The sequence below is a fragment of the Saccopteryx leptura genome, chromosome 5 (genome assembly GCF_036850995.1).
Source record: "Saccopteryx leptura isolate mSacLep1 chromosome 5, mSacLep1_pri_phased_curated, whole genome shotgun sequence".
NCBI lineage: Eukaryota > Metazoa > Chordata > Mammalia > Chiroptera > Emballonuridae > Saccopteryx > Saccopteryx leptura.
The window spans coordinates 52,975,414-52,993,692 of record NC_089507.1 but is presented as its reverse complement, the minus strand read 5'-3'; the positions used below and the strand labels follow the sequence as shown (position 1 = coordinate 52,993,692).

General features: G+C 39.8%; 1 protein-coding gene across 10 annotated transcripts in view; it reads right to left on the bottom strand.

The window, feature by feature from the left end:
- Nucleotides 1-8,561: 8,561 nt before the first annotated feature.
- Nucleotides 8,562-18,279, bottom strand: part of RUFY3 (RUN and FYVE domain containing 3) — a 94,725-nt gene continuing 85,007 nt past the window's right edge. For 3 of the 10 annotated variants that reach the window (XM_066386122.1, XM_066386124.1, XM_066386126.1), the window contains 4 exons: nt 16,447-16,511; nt 13,815-13,842; nt 12,671-12,739; nt 8,562-9,971 (listed from right to left, as the gene is read on the bottom strand). In XM_066386122.1, coding sequence (XP_066242219.1) covers nt 9,828-9,971; nt 12,671-12,739; nt 13,815-13,842; nt 16,447-16,511 — 306 coding nt within the window. In that variant the 3' untranslated portion in view covers nt 8,562-9,827. Of the gene's footprint in view, nt 9,972-12,670; nt 12,740-13,814; nt 13,843-16,446; nt 16,512-18,279 lie in introns of those variants that run through there. The other 7 variants (XM_066386123.1, XM_066386125.1, XR_010751645.1 and 4 more) reach the window with 7 other exon arrangements.

Sequence of the window (18,279 nt, the reverse complement as noted above, 5' to 3'; positions counted from 1 at the left end):
ATGATATCAAGTCTTCCAATTCATGAACATGGGTGTATTTCCATTTATTGGTATCTTTAATTTCTTTCAGAAATGTTTTATAGTTTCCAGTGTAAAAGTTGTTTGTCTCTTTGGTTAATTCTTGTTAATACTGTTGGAAATGATGGAAAGCACAATTTTTAAGGAAGATGGGTTTAACGTTAAGTCAAAGTATTCATGACTTGGTCCCTTAATTTTTTGGAATGCTACACTAATAGCAGATCTTTGGAGCTTTGTTTTTAAAAAGGCTAAATAGGTGACGTCAGAGAAATGGCACCGTAAGGAGTGATACCAATAAATCTCCCCCAAAATTCAACAAGATCTTCAACCAGAGACAGAAAAATCTATCCTTGGAGCCTCCAGAAGTTTCACACTAAACGCGAAAGTATGATCAAGTGAAAAATTGACTAAATATATAATCAACCCCGAAGGAAATAAGGAGGAAGAAACACTCCGCCTTCCTCACTAACCTAAATAAGGGCTGCTTTCACTGGGAACTGAGAATATAGGAACTAAGGCAGGCATAGGGGGTGAACAGAACCAGACTGCGGCACAAACATCTGAACCAGGCTGTGGCACGGACATCCAAGCCAAGGAAAAACTGTGCTTGTGGCAACCCAGTCAACACAAGCTAACGCTCGTGCCAAACCCAGACAAAGAAAGGCACTTGGGACAGCCATCTGCTCGATCTCCTGGTTGGCGCGCGCAGATAGTGGGCGAGAGATTCCTCCTAGAGCCCTGGGAGTGGGCGCCCCTGTTACCAGACAGAGGGGCAGAGTCAGAGGCCTTTCTTTGGGCTGAAACTGGAGTCTCGGGGTCGTCCCTGTGCCCCAAAAAGCAGCACGTGGGGAGGAAGCGGGAGCGAAATTCCCTACGCTCAAACTTTTCCATGCGGGTGGGGCGCCTCACGAGGAGTGAGAGGCAGCTGGCCTGATCTCCTGGTTGGTGAGCGCGGAGAGTGGGCGAGAAATTCCCTCCGGGAGTGGGCGCCCGTGTTCCCGGACAGAGGGGAGAGTCAGAGGTCTTTGTGTGGGCTGAAGCCCCGCCTGATTATACTAGGGGCTCTGACTGATTGAGCCTTACCCAGAGCCCTGTGCTGAGTGGGAATAGAGTGGGGATTTACCAGCTCTTTGAGCCTCTCCAGGCAGAGGCAGCAGCAACCCCATAGCTGGATCATCAGGCTACTAATTCAGGAAGGAAAGACTAGGAGAGAGGCAATGGGAATACGGACTCTCTCATTGGCGGAGCCTGCAAATGCTAATGAGCCTCGACTGCCAATGAGACTGAAGCCCAATATATGACATCGCCATAGAGACTTATCAACTGCAAACCTCTACCTAAGCGTGCCACAGGGGCAGAACCTGGGGTACAGAGTCACCGACCAGGAAGAGGCAGAGAAAAGAAAAAGGAAGAAGATAACCTCTCAAAATCAAGAATAATCCACAGACTTTATAACCTATCCCATTTTATTATATTTGTTCGTTAGTTTATCTTCTTGTCTTGATTATTTTCTTCCTTTTAATATGGTTGTTTAATTCTCTGCCGGTCTTACTCTCTCTTCTCCTTGAATTACACTACCCATAAGTGTTACATTTCCCATTATCTTTTCTTTCTTTTTCCTTTCTCTCTATGAGGGTTGCACTCCAAAACCCTTAACTCTCTCTCCTTTTATTCTTTTTTCTTCTTTTTGTGTTTTTCTCTTTTTTTTTCTCCCTCTATATTAGTTTCTTCTTTTCTCCTTTAATTTTGCTCTCATTCAATCCTCAATCAGGAACAAATTATTTTATCTGAGACTCAAATTTTTCTTTGTGGTGCTTTGGGTTTTTTTTTACTTCGCTTTTTAAACTCATCAGCAGGGCTCCCAACCCTGGCTCTCCATTTTATTTAGTTCTTGCTCTACTAAATACAATAGTAATTTTTAAAAATTTCCCCTTTTTTTCTGTTTCCCTCTTATTCCTCTCATCATATCTCTTAGTCAACCATCACCTAAAAGCAAATCATTTTATTCTTGACCCAAATTTCTTTTTTGCATTTTTTGGGTCCATACCCCCTTTTTAGCCCCTTTATCACTTCTCCCCAACAGAGGCCCTCTATTATAGGTAGTTTTTGTTCTATTTAGAACAATATAATTCACAGTTCACCACAAGATTTTCTCAAGAAGGAGGTGAGAGGAGAGGAGAGGGAAAAAAGGGGGGGGGATAATTTTTTTTATTCTTTTTTATTTTTTAACTTTTTATTCTTTATTAATTCCCATTAATAGTATCAACAAAACCACCCTCAGATGCCATTAAGGACAAAGAAATAGAATATCATGGATACAAAAGACAGACAGGTAGCACAGATAGATGAGGAAAAATCTGTGGAGAAAAAATTAAATATATTGGAAACCTTGGAGCTAAATGACAGAGAATTTAAAATAGAAATCCTAAAAATACTCAGAAATATACAAGAAAACACAGAAAGGCAATTTAGGGAGCTCAGAAAACAACTCAATGAACACAAAGAATATATAACCAAGGAAATTGAAACTATAAAAACAAATTAGAGATGAAAAACTCAATTCACGAGCTGAAAAACGAGGTAACAAGCTTAGCTAATAGAACAGGCCAGATAGAAGGTAGGATTAGTGAAACAGAAGACAAGCAACTTGAGGCACAACAGAGAGAAGAAGAAAGAGACTCAAAAATTAAAAAAAATGAGAAAGCCCTACAGGAATTGTCTGACTCCATCAAAAAGAATAACATAAGAATAAAGGTATATCAGAGGCAGAAGAGAGAGAAAATGGAATGGAGAACATATTCAAACAAATAATAGATGAGAACTTCCCAAGCCTGTGGAAAGAACTAAAGCCTCAAATTCAAGAAGCAAACAGAACTCCAAGTTATCTTAACCCCAACAAACCTACTCCAAGGCACATCATAATGAAATTGGCACAAACCAACGACAAAGAAAAAATTCTCAAGGCAGCCAGGGAAAAGAAGAATACAACATATAAAGGAAGGCCCATTAGATTATCATCAGATTTCTCAACAGAAACTCTACAAGCTAGAAGAGAGTGGACCCCAATATTTAAAGTCCTGAAAGAGAGGAACTTCCAGCCACGAATACTATACCCATCAAAGCTATCCTTCAAATATGAAGGAGAAATAAAAACATTCAGATACAGAAAAGATGAGGGAATTTATCATCAGAAAACCCCCACTCCAGGAATTACTAAAGGGGGTTTTCCAACCAGATAAAAAGAACAAAACAAAACAAAACCACAAGTAAAAGCTCCACCAAGAACACAATAAAACCAAATTTAAATTGTGACAACAACAAAAAAAGGGGAGAGGAAGGAGATTAACAGTAGCAAAGGACGATGGAGTGCAAAAGTACTCACAAGATAGTGCACTACAATGAACAGGGTAGGAACCTTTTTCATTACTTAATGGTAAACACCATTGAAAAAACCACCACAGAAGCACATGATTTAAAAAAGATAGCAACAGAGGAAAGATGTATGGAATACAACCAAACAAAAACAAAAGAGAAAAACGAAAGAGAAGAATCAAACAAGACACAAAACTAACAGAAAGCAATGCATAAAATGGCAATAGGGAACTCACAAGTGTCAATAATTACACTAAATGTAAATGGATTAAACTCACCAATAAAAAGGCACAGAGTAGCAGAATGGATTAAAAAAGAAAATCCAACTGTATGCTGCCTACAAGAAATTCATCTAAGCAACAAGGATAAAAACAAATTCAAAGTGAAAGGCTGGAAAACAATACTCCATGCAAATAACATCCCCCAAAAAGCAGGCATAGCAATACTCATATCTGATAATGTTGACTACAAGACAGCAAAAGTACTCAGACAAAAATGGCCATTTCATAATGGCTAAGGGGACACTGAATCAAGAAGACATAACAATTCTTAATATATATGCACCAAACCAAGGAGCACCAAAATATATAAGACAGCTACTTATTGACCTTAAAACAAAAACTGACAAAAATACAATCATACTTGGAGACCTCAATTCACTGCTGACAGCTCTAGATCGGTCATCCAAACAGAAAATCAATAAAGATATATTGGCCTTAAACAAAACACTAAAGCACCTGGATATGACAAACATCTACAGGACATTTCATCCCAAAGTGACAGAGTATACATTTTTCTCCAGTGTACATGGATCATTCTCAAGAATTGACCATATGTTGGGCCACAAAAACAGTATCAGCAAATTCAGAAAAATCAAAGTTGTACCAAGCATATTTTCTGATCATAAAGCCTTGGAACTAGAATTCAACTGCAAAAAAGAGGAAAAAAACCCCGCAAAAATGTGGAAACTAAACAACATACTTTTAAAAAATGAATGGGTCAAAGAAGAAATAAGCACAGAGATCAAAAGATATATACAGACAAATGAAAATGACAATACGACATATCAGAATCTATGGGATGCAGCAAAAGCAGTGATAAGAGGGAAGTTCATATCACTTCAGGCATATATGAACAAACAAGAGAGAGCCCAAGTGAACCACTTAACTTCACACCTTAAGGAACTGGAAAAAGAAGAACAAAGACAACCCAAAAGCAGCCGAAGAAAGGAGATAATAAAAATCAGAGCAGAAATAAATGAAATAGAGAACAGAAAAACTATAGAAAAAATTAATAGAACGAGGAGCTGGTTCTTTGAAAAGATCAACAAAATTGACAAACCCTTGGCAAGACTTACCAAGGAAAAAAAGAGAAAGAACTCATATAAACAAAATCCAAAATGAAAGAGGAGAAATCACCACGGACATCATAGATATACAAAGAATTATTGTAGAATACTATGAAAAACTTTATGCCACTAAATTCAACAATCTAGAAGAAATGGATAAATTCCTAGAACAATACAACCTTCCTAGACTGAGTCAAGAAGAAGCAGAGAGCCTAAACAGACCAATTAGTGGGGAAGAAATAGAAAAAACTATTAAAAACCTCCCCCAAAATAAAAGTCCAGGCCCAGACGGTTATACTAGCAAATTCTATCAAACATTCAAAGAAGACTTGGTTCCTATTCTACTCAAAGTCTTCCAAAAAATTGAAGAAGAAGCAATATTTCTTTTTTTTTTTTTTTTAAGTTTTCTTTTATTAATTTTTAGAGAGGAGAGAGAATGAGAGAGAGAGAGAAGAGGGAGGGAGGAGCAGGAAGCATCAACTCCCATATGTGCCTTGACCAAGCCAGCCCAGGGTTTTGAACCGGCGACCTCAGCGTTCCAGGTCGACGCTTTATCCACTACGCCACCACAGGTCAGGCAGAAGCAATATTTCTAAAAACATTTTATGAGGCCAACATAACCCTCATACCGAAACCGGGCAAGGAAAACACAAAAAAAGAAAACTACAGACCAATATCTCTAATGAATTCAGATGCTAAAATACTAAAGAAAATACTGGCAAATCAAATACAACAACATATTAAAAAAATAATACATCATGATCAAGTGGGATTCATCCCAGAATCTCAAGGATGGTTCAACATACATAAAACGGTTAACGTAATACACCATATCAACAAAACAAAGAACAAAAACCACATGATCTTATCAATAGATGCAGAAAAGGCATTCAATAAAATACAACACAATTTTATGTTTAAGACTCTCAACAAAATGGGTATAGAAGGAAAATATCTCAACATGATAAAGGCCATATATGATAAACCATCAGCTAACATCATATTAATAGGCACAAAATGGAAGGCTTTCCCTCTTAAATCAGGAACAAGACAGGGTTGTCCACTCTCTCCACTCTTATTTAATGTGGTGCTAGAGGTTCTACCCAGAGCAATCAGACAAAACAAAGAAATAAAAGGCATCCATTTCGGAAAAGAAGAAGTAATGGTATCACTTTTTGCAGATGATATGATCCTATACATCGAAAACCCCAAAGAATCTACAAAAACACTACTAGAAACAATAAGCCAATACAGTAAGGTCGCAGGATACAAAATCAACATACAAAAGTCCATAGCCTTTCTATATGCCAACAATGAAACATTTGAGAATGAACTCAAAAAAATAATCCCCTTCACTATTGCAGCGAAAAAAATAAAATACCAGCCTGACTGGTGGTCGCGCAGTGGATCAAGCATCGACCTTGAAAACTGAGGTCGCTGGTTCAGAACCCTGGGCTTGCCTGGTCTAGGCACATATGGGAGTTGATGCTTCCTGCTCCTCTCCCTTCTCTCTCTCTCTCTCTCATCTCTAAAATGAATAAATAAAAAAATAATTAAAAAAAATACCCAGGAATAAACATAACAAAGAATGTAAAGGACTTATATAATGAAAACTACAAACCATTGTTAAGGGAAATCGAAAAAGATACAATGAGATGGAAGAATATTCCTTGTTCTTGGTTAGGAAGAATAAATATAATCAAGATGGCCATATTACCCGAAGCAATATACAAATTTAATGCAATTCCCATCAAAATTCCAATGACATTTTTTAAAGAAATGGAACAAAAAATCATCAGATTTATATGGAACTATAAAAAACCCCAAATAGTCAAAGCAATTCTAAAGAAAAAGAATGAGGCTAGGGGCATTAAAATACCTGACTTCAAACTATATTATAGAGCCATGACAATCAAAACAGCATGGTATTGGAAGAAAAATAGGCATTCAGACTAATGGAACAGAATAGAAAGTCCAGAAATAAAACCACATATATATGGTCAAATAATTTTTGATAAAGGGGCCAACAACACACAATGGAGAAAAGAAAGCCTCTTCAACAAATGGTGCTGGGAAAACTGGAAAGCCACATGCAAAAGAATGAAACTCGACTACAGTTTGTCCCCTTGTACTAAAATTAATTCAAAATGGATCAAAGACCTAAATATAAGACCTGAAACAATAAAGTACATAGAAGAAGACATAGGTACCAAACTCATGGACCTGGGTTTTAAAGAGCATTTTATGAATTTGACTCCAAAGGCAAGGGAAGTGAAGGCAAAAATAAATAAACGGGACTACATCAGACTAAGAACTTTTTGCTCAGCAAGAGAAACTGACAACAAAATAAACAGACAGCCAACTAAATGAGAAATGATATTTTCAAACAACAGCTCAGATAAGGGCCTAATATCCAAAATATACAAAGAAATATAAAATTTAACAAACAATCCAATAAAAAAATGGGAAGAGGACATGAACAGACACTTCTCTCAGGAAGAAATACAAATGGCCAACAGATATATGAAAAGATGCTCATCTTCATTAGTTATTAGAGAAATGCAAATCAAAACTGCAATGAGATACCACCTCACACCTGTTAGATTAGCTATTATTAACAAGACAGGTAATAGCAAATGTTGGAGAGGCTGTGGAGAAAAAGGAACCCTCATACACTGTTGGTGGGAATGTAAAGTAGTACACCATTATGGAAGAAAGTATGGTGGTTCCTCAAAAAACTGAAAATAGAACTACCTTATGACCCAGCAATCCCTCTACTGGGTATATACCCCAAAACTCAGAAACATTGATACGTAAAGACACATGCAGCCCCATGTTCATTGCAGCCTTGTTCACAGTGGCCAAGACATGGAAACAACCAAAAAGCCCTTCAATAGAAGACTGGATAAAGAAGATGTGGCACATATACACTATGGAATACTACTCAGCCATTAGAAATGATGACATCGGATCATTTACAACGAAATGGTGGGATCTTGATAACATATGAAGTGAAATAAGTAAATCAGAAAAAAACAAGAACTGCATTATTCCATACGTAAGTGGGACATAAAAACGAGACTAAGAGACATTGATAAGAGTGTGGTGCCTGACCTGTGGTGGCACAGTGGATCAAGCGTCGACCTGGAAATGCTGAGGTCACCAGTTCGAAACCCTGGGCTTGCCTGGTCAAGGCACATATGGGAGTTGATGCTTCCAGCTCTTCCACCCTTTTCTCTGTCTCTCTCTCCTCTCTCTCTCTCTTTCCTCTCTAAAAATGAATAAAAACCCCTTAAAAAAAAGTTAAAAAAAAAAGAGTGTGGTGGTTGGGGGGTGGGGTGGGGGTGGAGGGAGAATAAAAGGAGAGGGGGAGGGGCACAAAGAAAACTAGATAGAAGGTGATGGAGGACAATCTGACTTTGGGTGATGGGTATGCAACATAATTGATTGACAAGATAACCTGGACATGTTTTCTTTGAACATATGTACCCTGATTTATTGATGTTACCCTAGTAAAATTAATAAAAAAATTTTTAAAAATAAAATCAATTAAAAAATCTTAGGGAAAAAAAAAGGTTAAATAGCTTATTTGCAGTTCAAATTAAAATCTCAAGTGTCTAATTACAAATGCCATCTTACAGTCCATGTGCAGAAATGCCTGTTTTCAACTTAATTTGAAACTAATTAAAAAATTATTTTGCTAATCTAGGATAATTCCCCAAATTATCTGTAGCACCTCAAACACTGCTGTAGCCAAAAATAAGGAAAATATTACTTAAAGGGGAAAAAAAGACAACAAACCAGGCTAGAATTATTAATTTTATTTTTCTATAGTACTCTTAAAACTCAGCATCACCAAGTAACATGCTCGAATTTTGAAATAACTCTTTCTCAGGCTGAACCCTATTTTAGGAAGACAGAATTTCTTAAATACCATGTTCCAGGATGTTTCCACCCCAGAATGTAACCCAGTAACAGAATCGTACCTTCTTAGGTCTTCATTGGATTCAAACAATCTCGGCACAAATGAAAAATACCATCTACCATTTCTTTCCTTCCCTTGGTAAATGCACCTTGCCTTTTCACCCCCACAGGGCTTTGTTACTGGAAGATGTTTGAATATCATACTGTCCAAGGAACTTGTCTATCAGTTCTAATTCTTGGCTCAGAATAAAGAACCCCTTAATCCAGAATTTAATATTCTGAGCTCATTGTTCTTTGTCATGGACAAATGAAATCATTTTACTTTATCTTTGCTTTGCTTTCAACAATTTCTATTTTGCAAAAGTCAAACCCCATCTTTAACACAATTTGTATTATGACTTGAAGAGGAGGGAGGGACTGGGGAAGAGTTGGCTCGTTTTGTATAGTAGGTGACTCTGAAAAGGGCAGATATTTACTTTTGAAGTCATTAATGGGGAATCAGCAAATGTTCTTCTACTTTGTTCTTAAAATGAAATCACCTGCAGGCCAGGACCAGAAAATTCTGGTCCTGAAACTATAATATATTACAATATTATTTTAACTACATTCAGAATTTATATTACTCTTTAATTTCTTCTCCCTGAGTTTGGGTTCACAGTTTGGTAGAGATACTTTAAAGAGGTAGTTAGAGGGGTTGAAGAGGAAAGAGTTTCCTAGCAGCACCTGGGAAAATAGGTAAGACCAGTCATTTTGGCCTTTGTGAACATTTCTCTTTCCCCCTTGAATCTGTAAATGTTGACGAAGATGATAATTTTCCTTTTTATTCTTATCTGCTAAGGATCCTCTCTCCTATTATCTCTACCCAGTGTTATTATCACTATCCACAAACATGAATAGCCTTTCCAAAGACATGCTATAAAATTAACTCTTCAAGTGGGGTTGTCTGGATTTAGAAGAGAAGTTCATCCGAGTAACTTTTATTCATACAGTCTTTAGGGAAAAGGAGCAAAATTTCCAGCACGCCCATCCACTGCATTTTCTCCCTGGACCTGGTTTATTTCAATCATTTCTGTAAACTCTTGAGATGATTTTAAGGTCTGGACTCTGGGAAATCCTGATCCCTAACACAGGTAGAAACATTCTGGTCCAGGTCTGGTCTCCATTCTTACGATGGGCTGGTGGAGTACTGTTTCATCAGATGCTCGTGACAGGGATTGCAAACTCGCTCAGGCTTGATACTTGAAGGAAGAGGCAGTTCATTTGTTGAACAGGCATTACAGAAGGTCCCTCTGCAGTTCTTACATACATTCTACAAGGAAAAGAGGAGGTTAGGTGGGGAATAGCAGAGAAAGGGTAAGGATGCATGGAATATAAAAGGCCAAATACTGTAAACGCCCAATGTCTAATCAAGATTTGCCTGAATGTCTGCTAATGCACAAGAAGGTTAGCCGACCAAACACAATCTCTGCCTACAAAGAAGCTTACAGTCTAGTTTTTAGATTTAAAAACAAAACAAAACAGATAATACACAAAAATCTTTTTTTTTTTTTTCTTTAAAGTGAGAGGGTCAGATAGGGAGAGAGATGAGAAGCATCAATTCTTCACTGGGGCAGCTTAGTTGTTCATTGACTGCTTTCTCATATGTACCTTGATGGGGGTGGGGGGGCTACAGCAGAGCCAGTGACTCTTTGCTCAAGCCAGTGACTTTGGGCTTGAACCAGTGACCATGGGGGTCATGTCTATGATCCCATGCTCAAGTCTGTGACCCTGCGCTCAAGCTGGTGACCTTGGGGTTTTGAACCTCGGTCCTCTGCATCCCAGGCCAATTCTCTAGCCACTGTGCCACCCCTAGTCAGGCCACAAACTCTTTATCTGTAGATTATATACTTTCATTCACTATATTCACGGTTAGATTAGGTAATTATAAAATTAGTTCGCAAGTACTTAAGCATACTCCAAGTAAGCCAGGCAGTGACCTAGCAAGGGACTGGGTAGTAGCCTAAGATAAAAATCGTGCTGAGCATGAACTGAAAGTAGAGCTCCTTACACCCTGATGTGCTTCATGCTTTCCTGTGATGCTCTACAAGCACATTCTTTGGGGTATCAGTGCAGCAGAAGCATAGCTTCCTATGGTCTGTTTATAGGGAAATCAGTCTCTTTATTAAGCATTTTGAATCTTTAGAGGCCAAGTGGTAGGACAGCATGTGGGTCATTAAGGCAGTGTCACTGGTAAGGTTGAGGCAGAGTGGTGCACAGAGCTCCCAGTCTCCATATAAAGACTGTGAAGAATAACTTCCCCTACGGACAATGCTGCCTTTTCTCTAACAATTCATCTTCCTGAGGGTGCAGTGAGGCAGAGGCTCCCTTTTATTTAAAAGCCTGGGAGGAGCCTGACCAGGTGGTGGTGCAGTGGCTAGAGTGTTGGACTGGGAAGCGGAAGACCCAGGTTCGAGACCCGAGGTCTCCAGCTTGAGCACAGGCTCATCTGGCTTGAGCAAAAAGCTCACCAGCTTGAGTGCGGGGTTACTCGGTCTGCTGTAGCCCCACGGTCAAGGCACATATGAGAAAGCAATCAATGAACAACTAAGGTGTATCACAACGAAAAACTGGTGATTGATGCTTCTCATCTCTCTCCGTTCCTGTCTGTCTGTCCCTATATATCCCTCTGATTCTCTGTCTCTGAAAAAAAAAAAAAAAAAAGCCTGGGAGTTTTCCTCTGACATGCTCAGTTACTGAGAATGGCTTAGAAGCTAGAAGTCAGAATTAGAAGAGCAGTTTCTTCTGTATTTCTACAATCACAACTTCCAACACTATAAAAGCACTTCATCTTTATCTGATTCTGCTAATTTAAGACTAGGACATATTATATAGATATCTTAATTTTTTTATTTATTGATTTTAGGGGAGAGGAAAGGAGAAAGGGAGAGAGAGAGAGAGAGAGAGATGGGAACATCAAACTGTTCTGTATGTGCCCCGACCAGGGACCGAACTGGCAACCTCTATGCTTCTGGACAATGTTTTAACCAACTGAGCCACCCGGCCAGGGCTATAATTTGCCAAAATCCAGCATGATCACGAAGGATGGCAGGCAGGTTGTACTCCAGAAGTTGGGCGTGTTTCCTACACCCACTCATCCATTAGCTTTCTGGAGACTGTACTGTGAACTGGGCAACATATTGATGCTGGGGGTACTATTGTAGGAAAGTCATCAGTCTGGTGGTCAGACACTTTTCCTTTCACTCTCTTTACCCTGCGGATAACAAGCAGGGAAAGTGCTCAGGGGAAAACATGTGGTTTACTAGAGAGAGCTCACTTCCCTTTCAGAGGCTGTTTCTCCAAATAATTCAAAGAACCTCCTTCTCCAAAGCCTATCTTAGTCTGTCCTAAGCAGAATGGACTACTGGAAGGAGTGTAGACTTCGGAGCCAAAGTCAGGTTGCCTCTGAGCTCTGCCACTTTTATGAGTTGAGTAACTTTGGGAAAAGCACTTAAACTCTCTGAGCCAAGGTTCATCTATAAAATGATAGCGCAAAGGTCATAAGTTTCACAAGAACAGGACTCAGTCTACCTTTTGTTCACCACTCTTTCTCCACCATATGGAATGGCACATTCCACACTGTAGGTGCTCAAGAAATCTTTATTTATAAATTTATGCTGATTTGTGGCCCTAGCCAGATATAGCTCAGTTGGTTAGAGTGTTGTCCTGATATGCCAAGGTTGTGGGTTCAATCCCGGTCAGGCCACATAATATATCAACCAATGAATGTGTCAATGTGTGGAACAACAAATTGATGTTTCTCTCTTGGCAATAAATAAAAAGTAAAATAAATTTGTTAATGGGGATTTATCAACATGACTTAATATGACTGAAAAACAGGTACACAATAACTGTTCGTTCTTTTTGCTTTCTCCCACTCCTCGCACTCTCCACAGTAGAGCCCCTGTTGTTGGAAGGGGCGCGTGGGGTCAAGGAGGCCCCTGTGAAGAACCATTCACGTCTCACCATTACCTTTGTTAGGCTGCCCCCTTCCTGGCAGAGCTGGCACACTTGTGGCCTTTCAGGGAGCAGTGGCTGATCCTAAACCACACAGCAAGCCGCAGAAATATTAGTAATTTCAGAATAGACATTTTTAGTCACAAAATTAATATAACCACACTACAGACTGTCTGGAAACTAACAAATTACAGTCCCACCACCTTAATACAGCTCTGAATAATACTACCATTAGCCTTGGAGCTTCTTTAATTTTTATAATGAAGTAATGTGATTTTACTTATAAAGAGAAAATTCAATTATGTAAGTGTAAAGTAAAAAAAAAAAAGCCCCATCCCTCTTGCTTACTCTACCATCAAGAATGGAAAGCAGGCCCTGGCCGGTTGGCTCAGTGGTAGAGCATCAGCCTGGCATGCAGGAGTCCCAAGTTCGATTCCCAGCCAGGGCACAAAGAGGAGACGCCCATCTGCTTCTCCTCCCCTCCCCCTCTCTTTCCTCTCTGTCTCTCTCTTCCCCTCCTGCAGCCATTGGAGGAAAGTTGGCCTGGGCGCTGAGGATGGCTCTGTGGCCTCTGCCTCAGGCGCTAGAATGGCTCTGGTTGTAACAGAGTGACACCCCAGATGGGCAGAGCATCGCCCCCTGGTGGGCATGCCCGGTGGATTCTGGTTGTGCGCATGCAGGAGTCTATCTGACTGCCTCCCCGTTTCCAGCTTCGGATAAATACAAAAAAAAAAAAGAATGGAAAGCCAGTTTCATTTTATATCCTAATAAGTAAATGACAGAGGTGACTCAGTCAAGGTAGCATTTGTCATCTTTCTCATTGAGCTGTCATACGCAATTTAGTAGTAAAGTATTTTACAATCATTTATATTTGCTTGTTTCTAAGTGACTGAGAAGTATTTTGTATAGGGAAAACTAAGGGAAAGGGAGGTACAGTGAGCTTTGAGGTCCACTTTCTTAGGCGTCAAAGAGAATTCAAGTAAGTGAGAACTGTTGTTTACTTAGTGAAGTGCTCGAAGCTCTGCTGATTTCAGGCACATGCATTATTTGTTTAAGGGACTGTTAAAAGGGTGGCCAGAAGCTATGCGTCTATCTACTGCATGGTACAGCCAATCATATAATTTATACAAGACATTTTTCAAAACAGGAGACTCATTACCTGTTCATCCACAGGGTGAGGCTGCAGCCTAGAACGGAAAATTAAAACTAGTAAAAACAGCAATTTATTATATTTCCATTTGTATCATTTTAGAAGCACACACAAAAAAGCAATACCATGGTTCTTTTATGTTGTTGGTAACAATATAATAACTAATCTTGGCCTCCAAGGAGGGGAAATTTTGGTTGTTAAATCTATTACTAGAAGCTGATCCTTGATCTACATTCTGGTTCCTGTTTAAAAATAGGTTTGGAGTTATATGCTTCCTTTTTACTACCAAGCAAATAGCACTTATTTTTCTAAACTATAAAACTCCAAATGATCAGTGCCCTGTTTTAGTAGCTTCTTTTCCTGTATGATATTATAGAAATCTATTAATTATGCCATGTTATCAGTCCTCTCTCCCTAATAATGTTATTATGTGAACCGCAGCAAACTAATCAGGGACAAGGAAATATCCACTGTCACATGAGTACCCATTCAGGGATACTTCATGAGACCCAGCTGAGCTAACTCTGATTTTCCCAACTTAAAATAAACTTCAGAGAAAAGCAAGGTCCACTTTCAGTTCCAGAGAAAATGTACCACAGATCTACAGCAGTTACAGTTCTCTTCGGTTGAATGGCAGCGTGACCACCAGTGTGACCAGGTTTTCAGCTGTTCCTTGGACCACAACCCTAGGAAGACTGAGTATGCTTTAGGACTGCAGTTTGGGTCAGGACAGGCCCTGGATGCAGCTATTATGCAGCAGAGACAAGGGACTTAAAAAGAGAAGACAAAGTAAGCACAGGCAACTTGGGTGTGCCACCCATCCTATGCTCCTTAGGCTTTTTCATGTGTAAAGTAGGAACAGATTAAATTTTTATAAGGAGAGTTAAATGTGTAAGGCGGTAATAGAACACAACAGATATAAGGTAGTACTGTCTTACATTTGCAGGGCCTAAGTCAGAACCTGGCATGTAAGACACTCCTGATTGCTATGACTTGAGTCTGGAAGGAGGCTGACCCTTTCAAGTCCTGGTTAATTCTATGGCCTACTCCCTTCCGTGGCCCAGGCTGATCTGATTGTTAGTGGGCTGTTGATTAAGGTTGGTCCTGGGTCAGACCATGCTTTTTGGGAGTTGACTTCAAGGCTCTGGAATCATTCCGGCCTTGGGGGTGAGGAAGGGCTGGTTAGGCCAAGTACCTGCACCACCAGCCTCCTCTTGCACCATGTGACTTATCATTCCAGCAGCCTTTTGCTCCAGGTGACACACAACCTCTTTCTTAAGGCATCCAAGACTAGAAGGGGCAAATGCCAACAATATGCCCTGCATAGTTCTCTCAGAACCCTGCTGAGGTATCTTCCATTGTTACTGAGCTTATACTGTTGTTGTTACAAGTCACTTTAATTTTTAGAGCAGTTTTAGGTTCACAGCAGAACTGTACAAGTACAGAGATTCCCCATATATTCCGTCTACCCTCTGCCAATATCAACATTCCTCACCAGGGTGGTACCTGATGTTATAATCAATGAACCTCCATGGATACATTATAATTACTCAAACTCCATAGTTTACCTTAGGGTTTAAACTTGCTTTTGTATATTCTATGGGTCTGGACAAATGAATAATGATAGGTATCTATCATCATCGTATCCCACAAGTATTTTCACTGTCCTGAACAAATCTGTGCTCTGCCTGTTCATCCATCTATCCATATTCTCCAAACCCAGATAACAAATGTCTCCATGGTTTGGCTTTTTCCAGGATGTCAAATAGTTGGGCCTCCTTTGGTTTTTAATGCAGTAGCACTATGTAATATTTTGTTATAGTTCTACCTGCGAAAGTATTTTTTTTGTGTGTGTGACAGAGACAGAAAGAGGGACAGATAGGGACAGACAGACAAGAAGGGAGAGATGAGATGCATCAATTTTTCGTAGCGGCACCTTAGTTGTTCATTGATTGCTTTCTCATTGTGCCTTGACCAGGGGGCTCCATCATGGCAAGTGACCCCTTGGTTAAGCCAGTGACCTTTAGGCTAAAGCCAGCGACCATGGGGTCATGTCTATGATCTCACACTCTAGCCAGCGACCCCACGCTCAAGCTGGGACCCCGCACTCAAGCTGGATGAGCCCGTGCTCAAGCCGGTGCCCTTGGGGTTTCGAACCTGGGTCCTCTGCATCCCCCAGTCCCACACTCTATCCACTGTGCCACCGCTGGGTCAGGCAGAGAAAAATTGTTAAAAGTCAATTTCCTTGAAACAATCTTAGGCTCTTCATCGGAAATAGGGGCACATAGCTGCCTTTCTCCGAGCACATAGGTGGAAACAAGTCACACTCACACCAATCCAGCAAAGATCAGAAATAATCTTTTAAGTGATCATTTGAGTTTGGGGATTAACTGAGGGAGAGTCAAAGGACAGCTTGCCCACCCTTCTTGTTTCTGAAATGGACTGATTGGGTTTGTTTTAATATGTTACAATATTTATTGGTTTATTATTTATTCATTCCCCTTCAAAATGTCTTTCTAGAATATTAGTATTACAAGTCAGTGTCCAGTCTTGTGTCATTGCTAATGTCTATCAAAATCTCCCTCTTTCCCACCATCACAAAATAACTTCATATCTTAGTTAACATTTTATTAACAAACACCTGTGGCATTCTTCCAGGGGCTTTTTTAGATTAACATTTTCCTCTTGAATTTTGTGCTTCCCATCCTGCCAAAAGAAAACAGCCCAATTTATTAATTATTCAGAATGCTAAACAACGATGATGTTGCAGACATTTTCCCCCTTAGCTTGGGTATAAAAGCTAAGCAGCTTTTTTTTTTTTAGGGAAGGAATTTAACTTTCAAGATGTTTTTCCTTATTCTTTGCCCCAAGTAGTTTCTGAACAGATTATTCTGGTAGAGTTTGCAACAAATGATCTTCAGAGCAGTTATTTTATTTTTTTAATTCTTGAGATTCAAATTAAAATCTCGAATGTATACTACTTATTTACAAAGTGGGCTCAAGGTATCAGTTACTTCTCCGAGGAGAAAAAGAACAGATACAGGCACATATATTCCCCCGGCCAGCTGAGCTCTGGGGAACTGGCAGACCGAGCATGGCCACGTCCAGCAGACCGTGTCACCTGGACACTCAAGGCTGTGACGACTTCTACAGCCTCTACAAGTCAGAGAGTTTTCTTCTCTGAAGGACCAATGTAAAGTTCTGAACTACATTTCTGCCTGCAGTTTTTAGAGACAAATTCTTTTGGTGGCACATACATGCTTGCTGCCTCTCAGCCCCCAAAAGTAGAATGCATGTTCTTATGTTGCTCAGATATCAAGGGAGGGAGGGAGATGAGATATTACCCTGTGGGAAACCCCACTGCAGGGCAATTCCAAGACTGAGAACCCCAAGGGCAGCCTCACTGGAAAAACATAGTAAGACAGGCCAAGATTTCAGTAAATCTCTGTACGCCCCTACAAGTACACTTTGTATCTGCTAAACTAACATAATAAAGACAGTATGCTACACAGTGGTACTTTGCAGACTTTAAATTAGTAGTAATGAGTACTATATAATAAATTTCCATTCTTTTCTACTCTCCAGCTAATTAGCAGCCCACGCTCTAGAAATTTTAAAGAAGCAGCTTATGCCCTGGCCAGACAGCTTGGTTGGTTAGAGTATTGTCGCGAAGCGCAGAGGTTGCTGGTTTGATCCCCAGTCAGGGCACATACAGGAACAGATCGATGTTCCTATCTCTCTCCTGCTCTTTCCCTTGCTCTCTCTGAAGTCAATAAAACAAACATTTAAAAAAAAAGAAAGGAAGCAGCTTATCAATTTCTTCTGTTTTGTTATATATAAATGTACTAAGAAGGTGATTTTTTCCCTGTGTTTGTCTTTAACAGAACAAGTATTTCATGCTTTTCTAATTTTATTATATGTTCTTACCTAGTTTTGGCTCCCTTACAACTACAGGGGCCAGAGGTCTCTGTCCTGACACTGTTCTGTAGAAACTTCTACTTCTGCTCTTTAAACCACTCTACATTACTGTCCCTTCTCCACGCCTGGTTCTGTTTTCTTCTGATTTTCCCACAAGAAGTACCTTGAGTATGCTAAAACTGAAGTCCTCATGGTTTTGAAAACAGTTTAAAGAAACAAATCCACACTTAAGACAATTCTGGTAAAGGAGAATTCAGGATTGGGGAGGGGTCATACCATGCCATATTATTAAAAACATTAGCTAGCAGATGTCCAAGCAACACATATTTTTGTTAAGATACCAAAATAATCTTACTTGACAAATTAAAAAGGATAACAGGGCCACTGGAAAGCATGGTTATTAATCCCCTGCTCCAAATGAAATCAAGTTAGAGCATCTTAGAGGGAGACTCAGAATTGAGCACGTCTGAGTTCACTCCTGCTCTAGCCTGCCCTCTACTGGCTCAAGGCCACAGCGATTCAGCATGCACTCCGGGAGAGGTAACTGTCCGGCCCA